This window comes from Triturus cristatus, chromosome 5_2, assembly GCF_964204655.1.
Source record: "Triturus cristatus chromosome 5_2, aTriCri1.1, whole genome shotgun sequence".
In the NCBI taxonomy this organism is placed as follows: Eukaryota; Metazoa; Chordata; class Amphibia; order Caudata; family Salamandridae; genus Triturus; species Triturus cristatus.
Window position 1 is genome coordinate 222,924,540 of NC_140588.1, and position 18,125 is coordinate 222,942,664.

Sequence of the window (18,125 nt, forward strand, 5' to 3'; positions counted from 1 at the left end):
GCAAACGTTCATCCTCACAACAAAGGACCCGCCCCTCCAACGCTCCTGCAGCTGACGGTGCTGTGCGTGATCCCAGGCCAGGGAACCACGCTACTGCACTGGAACCTTATTAAAACATTTGGGCAAGATTCTACTCCGACTAGGCCTCGGGACCCATCCACGGGCAGGAAGTAGACAACACTGCCTCTGTAGAAGAATTTTTATTTGGGAACATTTGGTCGCCAGAATGGCCAGAGTGACCCGTCAGCCATTATGTCATTTCGCTGGCTAGCTGCATTTTGAGGTAATGTGTTATTTTAAGGCTGGGTATATTGCCAGGAAACCGTCCTATAAGTACTCAACATATTTGAAAATGTGTGTTTGAGTTCACATGGTTTTGGGCCATGTATGCTAATTATTTTCTCTTGGGAAGGCAGAAGCTCCTACCATCAGAAATGAGGGTGTTCTCGGTCGCTAGCTACGCTCACATGCACGGTGATATACGTAGAGTAGATTTTATGAATGTTATGGGTGTTTGTAACACAAGGAACCCTGCCAGTATTGAACTGCAGAAGACGATACCTTGCCCGAAAATCTTCAGGCATGACAAATAATCTACATCCTACCCTAATTCAAATATTCGCATAAACCTAAATTGAACTTTCATTCTTTATTTTACATTTCTTTGCTAGATCTTATCCATTAAAGCAGTTGGCCACAAGTTTAAATAAAATCTAACCAATATCACTAAAAAACAGGGAATTTACCTAGTAATGTGCGGTGTCCTAATGGTACTGTCGTGATAAATCATGTTACTGCACAGTTATTTTAAACGCAGCCACTAGATGGTGCTAAATCCTTCTTTTTAACTGGTGATGCCAACTTTAGATAGCACTGTTTTCTCTGCATTCAAAACGACCTGCCAACTTGTAAGCGTTAGAGTAAATGACTACAGTTGTAAGCTTATGATTATGGGTGAAATGTAAAGTACGGTTGCACGCTTTTGATAATGGGTGGAATGTAGAGTACGGTTGCAAGCTTATGATTATGGGTGGAATGTAAAGTACGGTTGCAAGCTTATGATCATGGGTGGAACGTAGAATACAGTTGCAAGCTTGTGATCATGGGTGGAATGTAGAGTACGGTTGCAAGCTTATGATCATGGGTGGAACGTAGAATACGGTTGCAAGCTTGTGATCATGGGTGGAATGTAGAGTATGGTTGCAAGCTTGTGATCATGGGTGGAACGTAGAGTACGGTTGCAAGCTTGTGATCATGGGTGGAACGTAGAGTACGGTTGCAAGCTTGTGATCATAGGTGGAACGTAGAGTACGGTTGCAAGATTGTGATCATAGGTGGAACGTAGAGTACGGTTGCAAGCTTGTGATCATCGGTGGAACGTAAAGTGCGGTTGTAAGCTTATGATCATGGGTGGAACGAAGAGTACGGTTGTAAGCTTGTGATCATGGGTGGAACGTAGAGTATGGTTGCAAGTTGTAAGCTTGTGATCATGGGTGGAACGTAGAGTACAGTTGTAAGCTTGTGATCATGGGTGGAACGTAGAGTACAGTTGCAAGCTTATGATCATGGTTGTAATGTAGAGGGTGGATGATCATAGGGAAACGTAGAGTATGGTTGTAAGCTTATGACCATGGGTGGAACGTATTAAAGTTGCAAGCTTATGATTATGGGTGGAACGTAGAGTACGGTTGCAAGCTTATGATCATGGGTGGAATGTAGAGTGCAGTTGTAAGCTTGTGATCATGGGTGGAACGTAGAGTACGGTTGCAAGCTTATGATCATGGGTGGAACGAAGACTACGGTTGCCAGCTTATGATTATGGGTGCAATGTAGAGTGTGGATGATCATGGGGGGAAAGTAGACTACAGTAGTAAGCTTATGATCATAGGTAGAACGAAGAGTATGGTTGTAAACTTATGATCATGGGTGGACCGATAACTACGGTTGCAAGCTTATGATTATGGTTGGAATGTAGAGTGCAGGTGACCATGGGTGGAACGTAGAGAATGGTTGCAAAGCTTATGATTATGGGTGGAATGTAGAGGACGGTTGCAAGCTTATGATTATGGGTGGAATGTATAGTGCAGGTGACCATGGATGGAACGTAGAGAACGGTTGCAAGCTTATGATTATGGGTGGAAAGTAGAGTATGGTTGCAAGCTTTTGATCATGGGTGGAACGTAGAGAACGGTTGCAAGCTTATGATTATGGGTGGAATGTAGAGGACGGTTGCAAGCTTTTGATCATGGGTGGAACGTAGACTATGGTTGTAAGCTTATGATTATGGGTAAAATGCATGGTACGAGTGGCGTATTAAGTCTAAAGGTCGAAGGGTCAAAGGAAAGATCACGTTAGTGTCAAATTCGAAGAGGATGGAGCCATTGATATTTCTTACTCACAGACAAATGCTGCTAACACTCTACGTGGTCCTTTTCTCAGACAGACCAGTGACACGCGGGGGGGGGCACCATGTCAGAAAAAGTATCTTATTAGAAAGAAGGCTCTGAACCGAAAAGTTGTACAGGCCTCAGTTTAAACTGGGTGTCTAGTGTAGAGAGGGGAGAAGTCAGACCTCCTTGTACAATCCAGCCTCTCAGACAATCGTCAACAGGTTTCCAGAATGTTCCTTTTTTGATTACGTCTTCTTGGGTTTTAAGAGCTATTGTGACATCATTCTGCAGTTGGACCCTTTAAATGCACCCAAGACAGACAAGTGTTATGCCTCCATCTTTAAAAAAGTACATTTTACTGGTAAAGAGCAATAGAGTGGGTACGTTTCTTTCAGGGCTCAGGCTGATGTCATATAAACTAGTGGAATCCATCTGTTTTTTGGAGTACCCAATCAACATGCAAATAAAACTGAAATTCACTGTGATTTAATTTGCTTCTAAAATATCCCTTGTGGCAAACCTGCCTTAATTTTTTGATTTATTTGGTTGATGTACTCACTAGTGGTACCCTTCAAATACTTCTGCAGCAGGAAATGTTAGAAACACACTATATATACACAGCAGCTGAATTGAATGTCAGACTGTCTTCTGACAAATTTCTGCTTATTCTTTAAACATGGAAACTGGTGTTTACTTCTGCTGCGCTAACTACAAAGTGAGAGGATTTTGTAATGTGAATTATCTGATAAGCTTGTTGAGTGTGAAAGGAAAGCCTGTAGGATATATTTTTTTTTCCCCAACACAGAACGACATTTAAACTGTATACATATTTCATAGTGTGTCATTTAGGAAAGCACAAATGAAGCACTTTCTTTTATAATCCTACAGTGTGTTGAAATAAAAACAGATCCTGACTCTTTACTTGGTGATGCGCAAATGTTAAATCAGTGGCGGCTGCCATCAAGTATCACGAGTAGGGCAGGGGCAGTGGGATAGGGAAATAAATTAAAAACATCACTTACCTTGCACCCAGACCGCAGCCTGGCCTCGCACGTCCTTTTCTGTTCCTGCTTGAAGCAGGAAGCACAAACAGGTTCCCTCTGCCAATCACAACCCTGCAATGCAGCATTGTGATTGGTCTGAGTGCCGGGGTTCGACGCTCAGTCTGGCAGTGGGAGCCTGTGCATGTTCCTCACCAGGCTGTGCATTACAGCCTGGTGGGAACATAGAAAGTGCGCATGACTGGCCGGGCGAAGATGGCCGGCCAAGCAGTCATGCCCATTTAAGTGCCCACCGCTCCTCCTCTTGCTGGCTGTGACGCAGCCAAGCCCCGCCCCGTAAACTGGAAAAATAAAATGATAATCACCTAGTGCTATTATCATTTTCTTTTTTTTTTCCACTGCTAAAAATGCGATGGGGTGACGCTCCTCTCCCTTAGCGGAAGGGCCACTGCTGTGTTAAATGTTTACTGAAACCAGATTTTCATACATTATTTGCGTGCTGTATGGTGCTGTGGGTAAAACTGCATGTGTGTGCAAATTTAGAGGCCATTTGAATAGATTGTGCTGTTCGTAGACAACAGTGCGATACCACACCATGCTTCAGTAATGTATTTGTAAAAATAGACTCCAAAATGCATCATTGGATACATATCATACCCATCCCACTCTCCTGCCGAATGGACGTGGCTCATTTGCTACACTTCCTCTTTGTGTGATGCTTGGATTTTTCACAATCCTTATGACTAGACAGTGATAACATGACATGTGTATTTGTAAAGCGCACGCTCACCCATAGGTCTCTTGGCGCTGAATAACTGATGTTTATTGTTACCCAACTCAATGGTACTCATTTTATCGACCTCAAATGGATGAAAGGCTGAGTGGACCCGCTGGGATTTGAACCTGTGACCATGAGGCTGAACACAGGCCCCTGCAGTGGATGCATTAGTCCATTGAGCCACCAGACGCGGCAACACTGTTGGCAGCACCCCCACTCTCATCATTGTTACAGCACCACTGACTGTACAAGGAATACAATGCTATGCTTTTCATTGTCGTGACGGCTTAGTTATAAACAAGCTTGCTGTCAAGAATTTGCGACAATGTTACTTGATTCACACGTGCGTATGTCAATGCTTTTACATTTCATAGGATTACTATGGATCATAACTGTCCTTATGACCCGGAAGTAGAGGCTCTTGTCAAAACGTCAGTACAGGTTATCACATCCACATCTCAGTGATACCCAGAAACCAACTGTGGTATCTTTATAGGGGCACAGGGACGGTGACCCCCTACTGCTTCGAGCTACTATGTTCCAAGGCTAATTTTGAATAATGAAAATAGCCCGGTATGGCCTATCTCCATTCATTCTGTTTCCTTGTGGGCGGGGCTACGGAGTTCAACGGGGGTGAGACAGCAACCGATGCTGAAACTGATCTGCACATGTCAGATTGGCTGGTATTTTTGCTGTGGCCAATCTGGCATGCCCAGTTCAGGCTTCCCCATTGAAGGCTACCGTGGGGCTGCGTCCGCATAAACACAGCCCCATCGGCCTCCAATGGAGCATTGTGCTAGCAGGCCCCAGCCAATCCTAGCACTGCTCTTATGCTGCTTGGTATTCTTTGCAGCATACGAGCAGTGCTTCAACTGGTAAGGACCTCTGACTTATTTTTCCCCGTCTAGGTTACAGCTTCACAAGCAGGCAGCAAGGCGGCAGGATTAACTTGGGGACTGCGAGTGCCTGCACTGGTCAAGGCAAGTGTTTATAATATTTACATTTATGCCCCCTCTATTTTTAAAGTCAGCAGCCGCCACTGCCAGCAACACTAAATGTGAATGCGATTTCGCTGCAACGTGCTGAATGCCACAGGAGAGAAAGGGCACGCAAATCGACCGCTGGATTCTTGGTTCCTTTCATAGCTGAAAGGTCATTTTTAAATCCAACAGTGTTTTTTTTTATATCATGAACAATGGGAACCTGCGTTAATCCTCAGTCAAAAAACAAGAGCGTAGCATCTCGACATAAACCTAAACCGTAGGGGGAAGAGGTACAAAGCTGTGCTGTGTCACCTCAGAGCACATCATACGGATAGGACCTATAAAGATGAAGCTTCCAGCTCAACCTTTATCAAATGCGTCCACTGATCTGATTTAATATAAATAATGTCCATACCCTATTATTTGACGCCTAGCTGGTCTATGACTTGGATAGAGCCCAGACGTGTGCTTTGCAAACTCTATTTAACAATAACTACAAAGAAGAAATACTTAGGGCCCCATTAGGAGTTGCTCTTTGGGAGATGTGCTGAAGTCACCAGGTCAACAGCCACCCATTCTGCATGCGAATTCCATATTTCAGGAGCGATTCCAGTCCTGTTTTCAGTGCTTAAATTGAGCTGGTGGTTGCCGGTGGGGGGAACCGGCACGTATTTTTGGGGACTATTTTTCCACATCAGATATTTACAGAGTGAAGAGGGGGGAAAATAGACTGTTCAGAAAGACGAAGGAAGAGAAAGACGGCAAAACCGTCAAAGAGGAAGAAAGCAGATGCCGGCAAGATTCAGAAAAGGGCCAGGGAGAGTCCAGGAGTTTATTTAAGAAGCACAAGATAGTTTTAAGACTACCAGCCATGGTATTCGGCAAGCCGAGAGCTTTTGAATAGAGCTTTCGGCACCGGCACGCTTTCTTTGATAAATTAAACGCTGCCTGTTTTCTACCTGCAGTTAGCAAGTGGTAAATGGGAGTGGGGAAACCTCTGGCGGTTGGGGTTTGTTGAGGCTACAATGGGGCAGGGTTGTCGGAGAGACAGCAGTTCAGCACTGCATCCTCCACCTGTCCTGTAGGAAGGGGTTAGGTGGGGCTAGGCATGTGGTCACCGCTGCCCCTGCACAAGACTTTATCAACTGGTGTTCAGCCCAGTAACTCTCGAGCCGGCCTTCCTGCACCCACCAATCCCGGATGCAGTAAGAATGGGCCAATTGTGATCGGTGTGAGTAGTATCCCACCTAGGACACGGCTCTGGCTGACTTGTAATTGGATGATTATCCTCTTCCTGCCTCAAGGGATCAAACATTATTAATACTGCTCAGCACAGTATTTCAAGAGTGACGTGGAGCATAAAAACATGATTTGGAAATCAATTGCAGGCAAGGGCCAGTTAGATGGCAGTACTAATACTAAGCCACTGTCTGTGCAACATCAATCGGGGGGTGACAGATTGCTTTTTCAAGCAACGCAGTTGGAGTCACGTCCCCCCACCAACCAATCTCCATCTGCTTCATCGGCAAGGTTGGGGAATGCGTAAACATTACTTTACTAGAGTAGCATAATTGCCTTGCACCAGTAGTGCCCAGGGTGGCACCAGTGGTGAGCAATGGACTGCCAGGAAATCTAGAACATGTCTGTTGAGAACATAGCTCCTCAGCATCGGGATACCCCAACAATTGTATTTATTTATTTTTGGGAGTATTATATAGTACAAACTTGACCCGAAGGTATCAGATAACTTTAAGTGAGCACCAGATGTGTTACAGATGGACACATTCATTTTGTTAGACACTGGGAGTTAATGTGCTTCAAAGTCAACCGCTCAAGCCGTTAGGCAAATGCACAACTGCACAAAAAAGAGGCGCTTTTACACAGAAAAAGAGCTGTGGCCTGTCCAATCACCGAAGCAAGTAGTGTACATATTGCACCAAGCAAATGGAATTGCCAATAAGGTTAGCACTCAGTCCTGTGAAGTCTGCCCTATTGTGATGTCTGTGCCCTCATTTAAAATTGCTCACAGGTATTTTTGTTCAGAAATATTAAATGAAGTTCCTTTCAAAAATGTTTTGTCTCCAAATACATTTTAAATTGAAGTCTCTGATTAAGATGACTTTCATTAAATTATCTTCATCGACACCATAACTACTAACCTTCCCAGCCTACAACAAGTGGAATAAATGTCTTAAAGTAAGAAAGAGTAGAGTAATGTAACACAACTCTGGGTCTGCAAACTCCAAGGTTGCTCATTAGGAAAGTGATGTACATATAAATAATAAAAGAACACGATGAGTGAACAACCCAAAGAAGATAAAACAAACACAATGAATAGCTCGATTATAGAACGTCAACAGTTGTACCGAAAACCCTATTATAGCCTTAGAGCCAGACTTGGCGAGCTCTACCGGCCATTAACGGCCCGCTCCAGCATTAAAAGTCCGAGCCGAAGAAAAGGGCCTGTAACCAGTGAGCGGGCCTTTAATGGCCAGTAGAGCCCGCTAAAGAGGGCTCTAAGGCTATTAGAATATTCCGCCCCTACAGGTCAGAAGTTTCTAATTTGTAAAACAAAGGCCTCACGGATCCTGAGGGGGCTGAAAACTCCTCGAGCTCCGTGGCACCTTTGTTCACAGCAACAGCTGTGAACAAACATTGGAATGTTGACGCTCCGGGCTTCTATCAGCCATTAGAGGCCTGGAGCACTCCTTTGTTTTCAATGGAGCTCCCAACATTCCAATGTTCTAAAAAGTATTATACGCAATTTGTTTTATTACACTACAATCAGGTACTCATTTTAAATTTTAACTTTTAGTGATCCTGGTACTTACAGACAGTGGACCACCGTGCGCCCTTCTCCCCCGTTGTACTCTTCCTGCCATTTGTCCACCTGCTGAACGAGCTTCAAAAAGGAGCGCTTGGACACAGGGGTATCTCTGTACATCGGCCATCCGAGGAACTGGAACTGCTGCACCATGCGGTACCCATCCTGTGGCTGAGAAATTGCAATAAAACAAGAAAATGTAGCATCAGTTACACAACCACAGTAATCAACAACTAACTTTTCATCTTCAGATTACATTTCAGTCGCCTGTAATTTCACAACATGGTGGCTCCTGCGTGCAGCAGCGCCTCAGGGTCACATGATGCGGCCCAGGCAACACTCACTCACTAAGAAAAGCTTTACAACAACAAAATAATTCCATATCCAACCAATATAAATCAGAATTGTACAAAGTAGGCGAATCTAGAAGGGATTTCACACTGCAAACTAAGAGCTCGTAGGGAGGCAAAATTGTACTTCTTGGCTTTAACTCTTCGACTTTTTTCAAGCTCCCATCTTGACTCACTTTAGGACTAAGACTGGCGGCCTTCATTTACTTGATAAATCTCATCACAACCTGGCTGCCGGAGGTACCTGACTTGGTTTCAGTGGGTCCCCCAACAGCACCTGACATGCATATCCATGAGATTCCCGTTCATAGCCTGAGTAACTATATAGGTATTGGGAAAATGTTAAAGACTATTGACGTTTTATACGAAGGGAGCGATCACCTTGTGGGCACCTGGGAGATTGTGGAGGCTTAGAAGATGGCACCGCGGAGGCATCAGTCCCGGCCCACGACTGACCTGGCGGCTCTGGAGAGAGCGCAGGTGCTGGTGGATGTGCTTCACCATTAAAATAAAACAGTTGGCCTCACTATGCCGGACCACGGTTCGGACGCACAGCCCAGGATGCATGGATCTGGCATGTCTGATTGGGAGGAAGGGGGTGGGGGGTCCAGTCCTCCACACTCACCTTTCTGCAGTGCTGGGTAGAATGGGAATGAGACCGACTTACTTGCAATAGGTCAGGACATTATATACCAAACCAATGGCGAGAGTTAAAACTGGTCAGGTGGTTTAGGATAGAATTGAGATCAACAGGGGCTCCAGGCAGGGATGCCCGTGATCTCTGCTCCTCTTCATGTTAGCGATGGAACCTCTGACAAGTTGGTTGCACCCCAAGGCCTGGGTGTCTGGAGTGCAGGCGTTTGATAACTGACACCTTGTGTCCCTCTATGCTGATGATGCACTGTCTACCTCCGATCATCCCTCCTGCTACAGATGGAGATCCTTAACACGTTCGGGAAGTTATCAGGTCTCAAAATCAATTGGCCTAAATCTTGCCTGTTCCCGCTTCAGCGAGCCCCGGATCATCAGAGGGCTTTTGTGAAGATCACCAGTCTGGCATGGCAATTTGATACCTTTATATACTTGGGGGTGAATATTTATCGTTCCGAGGCTGATTTACTGAGTGGTAATCTGGACAGGGCAGTGGCATTTGCGTGCCGCTCTCTTCCCTTCTGGCTCTCGCTGCCTCGGTCTCCGATAGGCCGGGTGGCGGTGGCCAAAATGTTAGTGCTGCCTGGACTGCTGAACCTTTTCCAGCTTTGTTGTTATTCTTTCCCTAAGCGCTTCTTTGCTGGTCTTCATGGACTGCTTTCGGAACTCATTTGGGGGATGGGGAGAAAGAGGGCTGCATTGCAGGTGATTCAACGACACTATAATAAGATGGTCGGCTGGGGGCTCCTAACTACGAGTTTTATCACGCTGCAGTGGCCGATGCGCTGGTTGGGGTCTGCACAAGTTAAACGTGTTTTGCTTGGAGATGGCTTCCTCACATGGCTGATGCACAAGGGGCATCCGTGTATCCCTACGCCCAGACATATGACTGTTGTGCACAGCGGCTGGCATAGGTGTGTCCGTGGCGTGACCCCTCCAGTTACCCATCTGGACAGTAACGGTTTATCGGGGACAGTGTAAGGCATGGGGTCATGCGCCCCTGGAGGGAGGCAAGTATATTTCTGACTGATGACCTCTATGATAAGGGAGTACTGAGAATCTTCGAGAAGTTCAGGGACAACAGCAGGGTGCCAGTTGTTCGCTCCCTGGAGCATAACATGATATGCCGTGCTGTTATGACACACTTGCAGGTCGTACTGACAAATGGAGATGTCCTGTATAACCACCACTACACAAGAATGCTGGCCAGGGATAGGTAGGAGGCGGATCTCGGGGATGCCCTGATGGACAGAGGGATGGTGCTGCGTCACAGGTGAAGGAGGTCTCTAGGAACCCACGGTTCAAGTATACGCAATTCAACTTCCTTCACCAGACTTACCTGACACCTCAACATGTTCAACGCATGTTCCCAGGGGCCTTCTCACAGTGTCCCAGATATGCCGGATTCTTTCACATGGAGTGGGGTTGTGCGGCTGTTAGCTGAGATAGCCAACTGCCCCATACCTCTTACACTGACATTCTGTGTCTCGGCCAGAGACCTAGGACCAAGGGGGTAGATATACTCATACGTTTGTCAACCTGGCTTTAGTGCTCTTTAGAAGGCAGAGCGCAGTGTCCTGGAAGGCCAGGTCAGCCCCCGACATGAAGCACTGGGCACAGGAGCTGAAAATGGGCCAAGGCGGAATCAGATGCACTCACTAAGGCCCGCCTACCTGGGGCAGGGGGTACGGATATATGCTGGGATGCATACATTACACAGCTTAAAGCCAAAAGTTATGAGTGGGCACCTTGAATGGGTGGTGACTGTCATTTTTGTCTTAGTCCTAATTCGTACTGGCCATGCCTACTCCTGTGCTGGCTGCAACCACTGTTCCCCACGAGGGTTGTTCTCTGGGGATTCTACCGAGTACGTCTATGCATGCATTCTTTGACTGCCTGCATATGTTGATGGTTCATGTCTACTTGCTGTAGGTCATTGACTGTAGATGCACAGCTCCCTCCCCCCCCCCCACACACACTGACAGCGGTTTGTACATGTATACCTCTTCCACGGATGGAGTTTCACGGATATTTGTTAGTTCAGTTTGCTGTTGTGGTATCTGTTTCATGACTTCAGTGTCTATTGTTTGCTTAATTGCTGCTCCGTTTTTTCCAAATAAAAAATGTAAACAAAAAAAAGGACTATTGATGTTTATGACCCATCTCTTCAAACAGGGATTGGTATATCAGCTCTCTATCCTTTCACTCTGTTTGGAGAAGTTGCAGTGGTTGATGTTCCTTTGCACTAGTAAGGCAGTGACACTTTTTTAAACAATATTAAGGTGCCATCATTACTGGCTAGCTTTACGAGAAAGAAATAACATTGCAAGTGTGTGTCTTACACAAGAAACCTTTTGGGTTGCAGCCCTTTGTTACTGAGCCAATTAAATTCACTTTCCTGGTAGTTTGATTGGTTTAGAAACAAAGGCAATCTACTCTTAGAAGGCAATCTACTCTTATTGACCATGTTGCAGTATTTTTCAGGATTTGTTGTGTCAATTTAGAATCAGTTGCTACTTTTCTTTAGAATATAATCCAATCTATATGTTTTTTCAGTGAGGCAGAAAATATTCCTTAACCGTGGGCAGATTTCTTTAAGGATGTTTGATTCAGAAAGATGTACCCGTAGAGGGTGTACACAATACCTCTTATTTCTCAATTTGCACAGAACTCTGATGAATTGCTTTCATTTTTACAAGCCTGGTTTTGTTTTTTGGAATATACTAAATCCTTAATTCTATAACCTAAAGGACTTAGAGGGTTTAGGAAACACATTTAAGCATCTCACTTCTGAAAAAACCCCTTCCCGTGATGGTGTGACCCATGATGCCTGCGGATTTCAGGTGCCGCTCAATGTCACCAGAGTTGGCATGGCTAGCCAAGCCTCTTTACAACGGCTTGTAGCTAAAGGAAAGTGAAAAACACACGACTGGAGTTGCCGGATTAAGGCAACAGCTACGTACAGTATTGATCAATTGAAAGGGCGACTTCTAGGAGAAGGGCCATGAAGACTGCCTCAGGGAAATGAGATAAGCAAGCAGGTTCCCGTACAACCTTACTTTGAAGGGATAGCAGTCAGGTTTGTTGATAATGAAACGCATGGATTCCATCATTCCAAGTGACTGAATTGATTTAACACAACTCTCTACCCAGGGGAGTCCCTTATGAGAAGCGTGTGAATGCTTGTGCAGCCCCTTGGGAGTCACAGCTTTCGGGGATGCCACCTTTTGAGGCTCTAGTCCATCCAGGAGTAGACACATGAAGGCTTCTAGCCGCTAGCAAGAACCGACAAGAAACTGATGTGCCGGCATTCACAGCACGGAAGCAGATGGCAGGAGCATTATTTTGGGGTCACAACTGTAAACTGCTCTGAAGTTCTTTTCGGCTCCTAAGACATTATTGCAAGACTTTGTCGTCAGCCCCCTCCACCGACACTTTGCGACTCAGGGATCTCCTCAATCTCTATGGTTTTAGTGAAGGGACTCGATTCTCCTGCACATCTTTATGGATTTATAACTAACTGAAAAAGCTGGAAATGGGTCACATATATACGATACTTTTCTGGCGAAGTTGAATACCTGCATCTCCCAAGCAAAGGCCATCAAATGTAATGTCCGAGAGGAACTGCTCCATTTGTTACCTGGATCCCATCTAAGTAACAGAAGGGAAAGGTGGCTTCTCCCCTCCAGCATAAAAAAAACACCAAAGAGTGTTCCCAAGTGTCATTTTTCAGAATTCTAACAGTTTTAAATAACTGTGCTATCCAAAGATATTCCCTCAAATTCAAATTTATGGAGAGGTAGACAACTAATAGCACCAACATATTTTATGTTCATTCAGTGCATATTTTATGAACCCAATTTTCTGAAGCTATTTGTTGAAAAATGTGCCCTTTCTGCAGGGTCACCCCAGATGTTTGCCTTCTGCTCCTGAACCTTTTTTTGTTGGCCTTTGGGCTCTGTGTACTCTATCTATGCCAAACAGGGGCAAACAATGTGTGTGCTCTTTCATTTAAGCATCGTAAAACTGGCATATACATGATTGGCACATTTAATTTGATTATACGTCCTTGTTATATGGAACTACCTGTACCAAGGGCCTGTAAATGAATTGCTGCATGTGGACTGCAGTATTGCTAGTGCCACCCACTAATGTAGCACCATAACACACATCTCAGAACTGCCACTGCAGCATGTAAGGCAGTTTTAAACTTTCATTTCAACCAAGCTAAATAAAACTTTGATCTGAGCATACTACGACAGGATCTAATGTCTTCTGTCGTATTTCCTGTCTTTAATCCTAGCACAAGGTAGTCAGAATAAAATGATGTGGTAAACCCTGCAGCTAGTTTTACATCACTTCACTTCCAGCACTGCACCCCTCATTACACTCTGTTAGCTCACATTGGGTTTTAGTTATAACCCCTCCCACAGAAAACATCCCTAAGCTCCTCCCTCTTGCAGCGAGGGGGTTGTAGCCCGCATCATGACTAGGTATCATGATGGGTGGAGGATTACCAATGATGAAGCATGCCACCTCTGGTGGGTGAGGGAAACAGTCCTTTAAAGGGACGCCTTCTCCATAGCCAGCCCCTTTTAACATCCCCCTGACATTTTTGATAGACCCGAGGGTTCTTGTGTGTTTTGTAAATAAAACTTTCGCCAGGCCTAAACCTTCCTTTTTAATACTTATAAGTCATCCGCTCACAGGGGAGGTTCCATGGTATTTAAAAAGAATGCTTGTCACTTAAATTTTTTCACATGTCCTGGCAGTGATAAACCTCCTAAGTCGTTTTCTACTGTGGTAAGGGTTGCCTCTCATAGACTAGCACTGGTTTACCTTGTTAAATTATGAAGCGGATACATTCAGTTTCGAGGTTGCTAGATAAATAAGTCTACCACTCCTTGTATTTGCAATTTAAAATCCTCTTTAATGGCAAAGTCGGATTTTAAATTACTATTGTGGAAATGCCACTTTTAGAAAGTTGGCATTCCCTGCCTAAACTTTCTGAGGCGTATCTGTGACTGGGCAGCTGCCCCTGGAGTGTTGATGGGACCCCCACAGGGAAATGTGTTTTGGAGCCATACAGTGGACAAAGGGTCTGGGTGTGGAGGGGAGTGGGTCTTCCTGGCAGGACAGCTGGGGAGGAGCTGTGCCCTGCCTTGATTACACTTCAAAGGGATCTACCCCAGCACATCCAAAGGAACTTGAGACCCAGCCGGTCTCTGGCTTTTGTTTCACTAGCTAGGCTGGAGCCAAACCCAGGGAAGATGGGAAAACTGACCAGAACCTGCTTGGGAGGAAGAAAAAGGGTTTGTCCCCCACCCACAGAATGGCACTGGGTTTAAAAGTGCCACCATCAGAAAATGAAATCAGAACACTCTCTGGACCTGAGAAGAACAGAAGAAGGACTCCCCTGCTGTCTGTGACCTAAGAAGAGCTCTTAAGGCATAAGGCTGAACGCCTGCTAAAGCTACAAGGACACAAGCAGCTGCAAGAGGCATTTTCCTGCAACCGCCCGCTAATCAGGACGGGCCCCTGCTATAGTCTCTACCTGCCACCCTGTTAGTCGCCAGGTACCGCCCTGAGGTCCTATAGGACTTTAGAAGTGTACTTTTATGGTGGATTGGGGCTTAAACTGAAATCAAAAGGTAAAACCTTTGACCAAGTTAATCCTGGTTGTTGGATGACTAGCACTTCCTTGTAGTTAGTGTCAAACTGCCTCTAGGTCCTGTTCTATCACGACCATTCACTATCATTGGCACTTTATGCTTCTTGGAGCTATTTTTACATAAACCTTTAAAAATTCATAGCTCTTGTTCCTCTTATTTGATTTTCTTAATTGTGTTTATTAAAACATATTCAAATTCTCTGATTCGTTTTGGGATTTTTATTGTTTTGTATTTCAACTTTATTACTGTTCTAATACTGCATAAATACTTTATACACTGCCTCTAAATTAAGAGTGACTGCTTTGTGCCAAGCTACCAGTGGGTTAAGCATAGGTTTATTTAGTGAGTTTTGTGGTTCAGTCTGACAAGGATTGTGATTATTGTTTGAGGTGGGTGCCACCCCCCTCCACTAATACCACAGTTTCTTGCAGTATTGTTTTCAGGAGCCACCTTCAATCTCAAGCGGCATCTAATGTTGCCCAACACCTACAATCGTGAAGTCTGCCCATACTTTAACTCAAGAAGGACAATTTGATATTTTCTTGATTTCTTTGCATCTATGAAAAAAATTTAAGCAGAAGGTGGCCTTGACTATCAGGTTGCTACCATGGTGTTTTTCATCATGTACTGCTGGTCTGTTGGTGAGAGCTAAGGCTCTTCAGGGACCTCTTCTTCCACAAAGTGAACGGGTGGCAGGGGCAGGTTTACTTAAGTGGTGCCATAAGAGACTAAAGTAATAGTGAAACTCCATAGACGCGGGAATTTATGTGCAATTTGCTGCAGCCTCACTAGCACATGTGAGTGTTGTCACACCATGATCAGGCACTGGGCGCACTTGCGATTCACTATACAGGATACGTCCTACCTCATTCTGAAGCCCTAAAAAAACCTACCACATTAAAGAAGCTAACAGATGCTGGAGCTGGGCACCTCTGCATGTCTGTTCCCACCTGCAACTTTGCCCCAATCCCGCCTCCACCAGAGGGCAGGGGTAAAGTGAATGGAAGCGCAACGCTGGCACCAGACTCCTCAGGCACGACGGGGCCCGGACCTACACTGTACACTAAAAACATTTTAAACTACGCGCAACACTTACTGTGTTTTCAACTTACAAAGTAAAAAGAGCAGGGGAATTTCTCAAAGAAAAGGATTGTGGAAAGAGAAAAAAGATGCATCGTGAGACTTACTTCAAGAAAGTATTTCTTTTCTTTTGCAATCTATCGGGTAGTCTGGTGGGGGCTAAACCTCAGAGTAAGGGTTGTGATGAAGAAGATGAGTGAGGAGGTAATGTGGCTGGTTGGGCTCCTCACCTTTTGGATAGGGCCAGGCATGCAACAGAGGACACTGGGGCATAAAGGGATTAGACGGGTTAAATGCTACTGACCTATCTTCAAAGAAGTTTTAAGGCAGGGGCAAAGTGGGCTCTGGCCCAGGGCCCCGACCTTTCAAGGGGTCCGCTGATGTTCTGCAAAGAATCTTAACCTGATGAGATTGAATTATTCTAAAACAGATTGTTTAAAACACAGTTTTCCATGAATTCCTTTTTAACCCCTTCCCTGCTCATGACGGAACCACTCCGTCATGAGCCACGGGTGCCGTGTGCTCATGACAGAGTGGTTCCGTCATGCTGTGGACGTTGGCGGCCGCTCCGCCCACGCGGCGCTAATTCCCTGCCTGTGCGGGCGATTAGCGCCGTGGGCGGAGTTATGACGGAACCACTCCGTCATGAGCACAGCTCAACCGTGACTCATGACGGAGTGGTTCCGTCATGAGCACGGCGCCACCGCAGTGCCCCCAAACCCCCCCCAGCGCCGCGGGGGAATTCCCGCCGCGGCGAAGGGGTTAATGTTGCTGATGTGTGAGAGTGTATTACAGACATTTTTCAGAGAAATGTGTTTATGTTTTAATGCAACATCCATTAAAAAATGTCTTTAGATGTTCAAAACAGGACCTCACATATGAGAAATGGTAGCGTGTCAGTGATATTATTAGCAGTCTTTTTAGTGAACTGCTGATGTGCTACAATATTGAAAACACAAGTCACTTTCCCTGTATATTACATGTAAACACATTTAGAAATGTGGGCGAGTGCGCCTGCGCATTGCCAGCCACCTGGCAAAGAGGGAATGAAAGAGACGAATGTGGATCATAAATTCAAAGCTGTTCCGATCAGGGGCCCCCAAAATACATTTAGCCTAGGCTCCCCAAATCCTTAAGATGCCCATGTTTATCTGAACTCTTGATTGCTAGCAATGGTTGAAAAAGAAAAGGCATTGACAAGGTTACCACACAGCGTCACAATATTCAAACCAGTGTCACGGGAAAAACATATAAAACATCTATTGCTTCTTTCAAAGTAGATCTGAGCATGCGCATTTTCGTTTTTTTACCTTCCTTTGTATTTCATAGTATTCTCTCGGGTTACATTATCAAAACAGTTTTTTTGCCCTACAGAACAAATACATATTCATCGCGGATGCCAGGACCCACAGTTAACGACATCACCGGGGCTTTCAGATGCATGGGAACTCTTGCAAAAGGGTAAACACTTGTGCTTGTTCCGTGTTTAGCTGCGAATAAAGACTGCGTTTTGCACGTGCATGGGAGCGTAAACTGAATTATTTGTTTAGAGGCTAGAAAACACAAAAGGAAAAGCCTGGCGTACAGCCAAATGTGAGAGAATCATTCAATATTCTCTACAAAGAAAACAGGTTACACACAGTGTTGTGGCAGCGCTGCACAAAGCTTAAGTCGGAGACATGAATGCATCTGGACTGGCTTTTTAACGCAGCACAATGCCTCCCAAACATGTGTTTTCGCAGAACATGATCTAAACACGCCAGTGGTAATTAAAACAACAGACCTAAAGAAATCTGCGTGAATAATACACAGAACAAGAGCAGAATAAATTGCTTTGTTGGTTTAAGGTAGGTGAAAGCAAATCAATGCGTGAATCTTCGGTTCTGCGTGCCAGTCAGGGGGAAAACATGCTGGTGGTATTGCGAAACAATCTAGGAAGAGCTCCAAAACGGTCGACCTGCTGGCAAGATGGAGGCAATCCGAACTACAGCTAGTCTGAATGGGTGCTGGCACACTAACAGAATGGGTCAACCAGAGGGCGCTATTCTGATAGGCTGAAACCAAGGCACACTGGACTGCTGACACAAATATTCTGACCCCGAAATTCTTGGCAGCCAGCTGTGCAACCAAAGGTCACTATGTATGGACCATTATGAATGATTAATGACAGCCAATCAGAATAGCTTGTGGTAGTCTGGTTGGTAGTAAAAAAATGAGAATTTAAAAAGTCATTCAACATAAAAATCATAACAAAACAGTGAAAAGGGAAAGGGTTATTTAAGAGAAATGGAGAGGGAAAGGGATACAAGAGGAAGATCTAGGCAGAACCCCCTCCCTTGCCCTTCAGTAACCAACAGCAATAAAGAGGCGCGAGCGGGAGGGGATTAAAATGTAAA

At 45.1% G+C, this 18,125-nt stretch overlaps 1 protein-coding gene across 12 annotated transcripts in view; it reads right to left on the reverse strand.

The window, feature by feature from the left end:
• PTPRM (protein tyrosine phosphatase receptor type M) overlaps positions 1-18,125 on the reverse strand; it is a 1,478,792-nt gene that overhangs the window by 14,920 nt on the left and 1,445,747 nt on the right. For all 12 annotated transcript variants that reach the window (XM_085607017.1, XM_085607015.1, XM_085607014.1 and 9 more), the window contains one exon: positions 7,984-8,147. In XM_085607017.1, the coding sequence (XP_085463143.1) occupies positions 7,984-8,147 (164 nt within the window). The remainder of the gene's footprint in view (positions 1-7,983; positions 8,148-18,125) is intronic.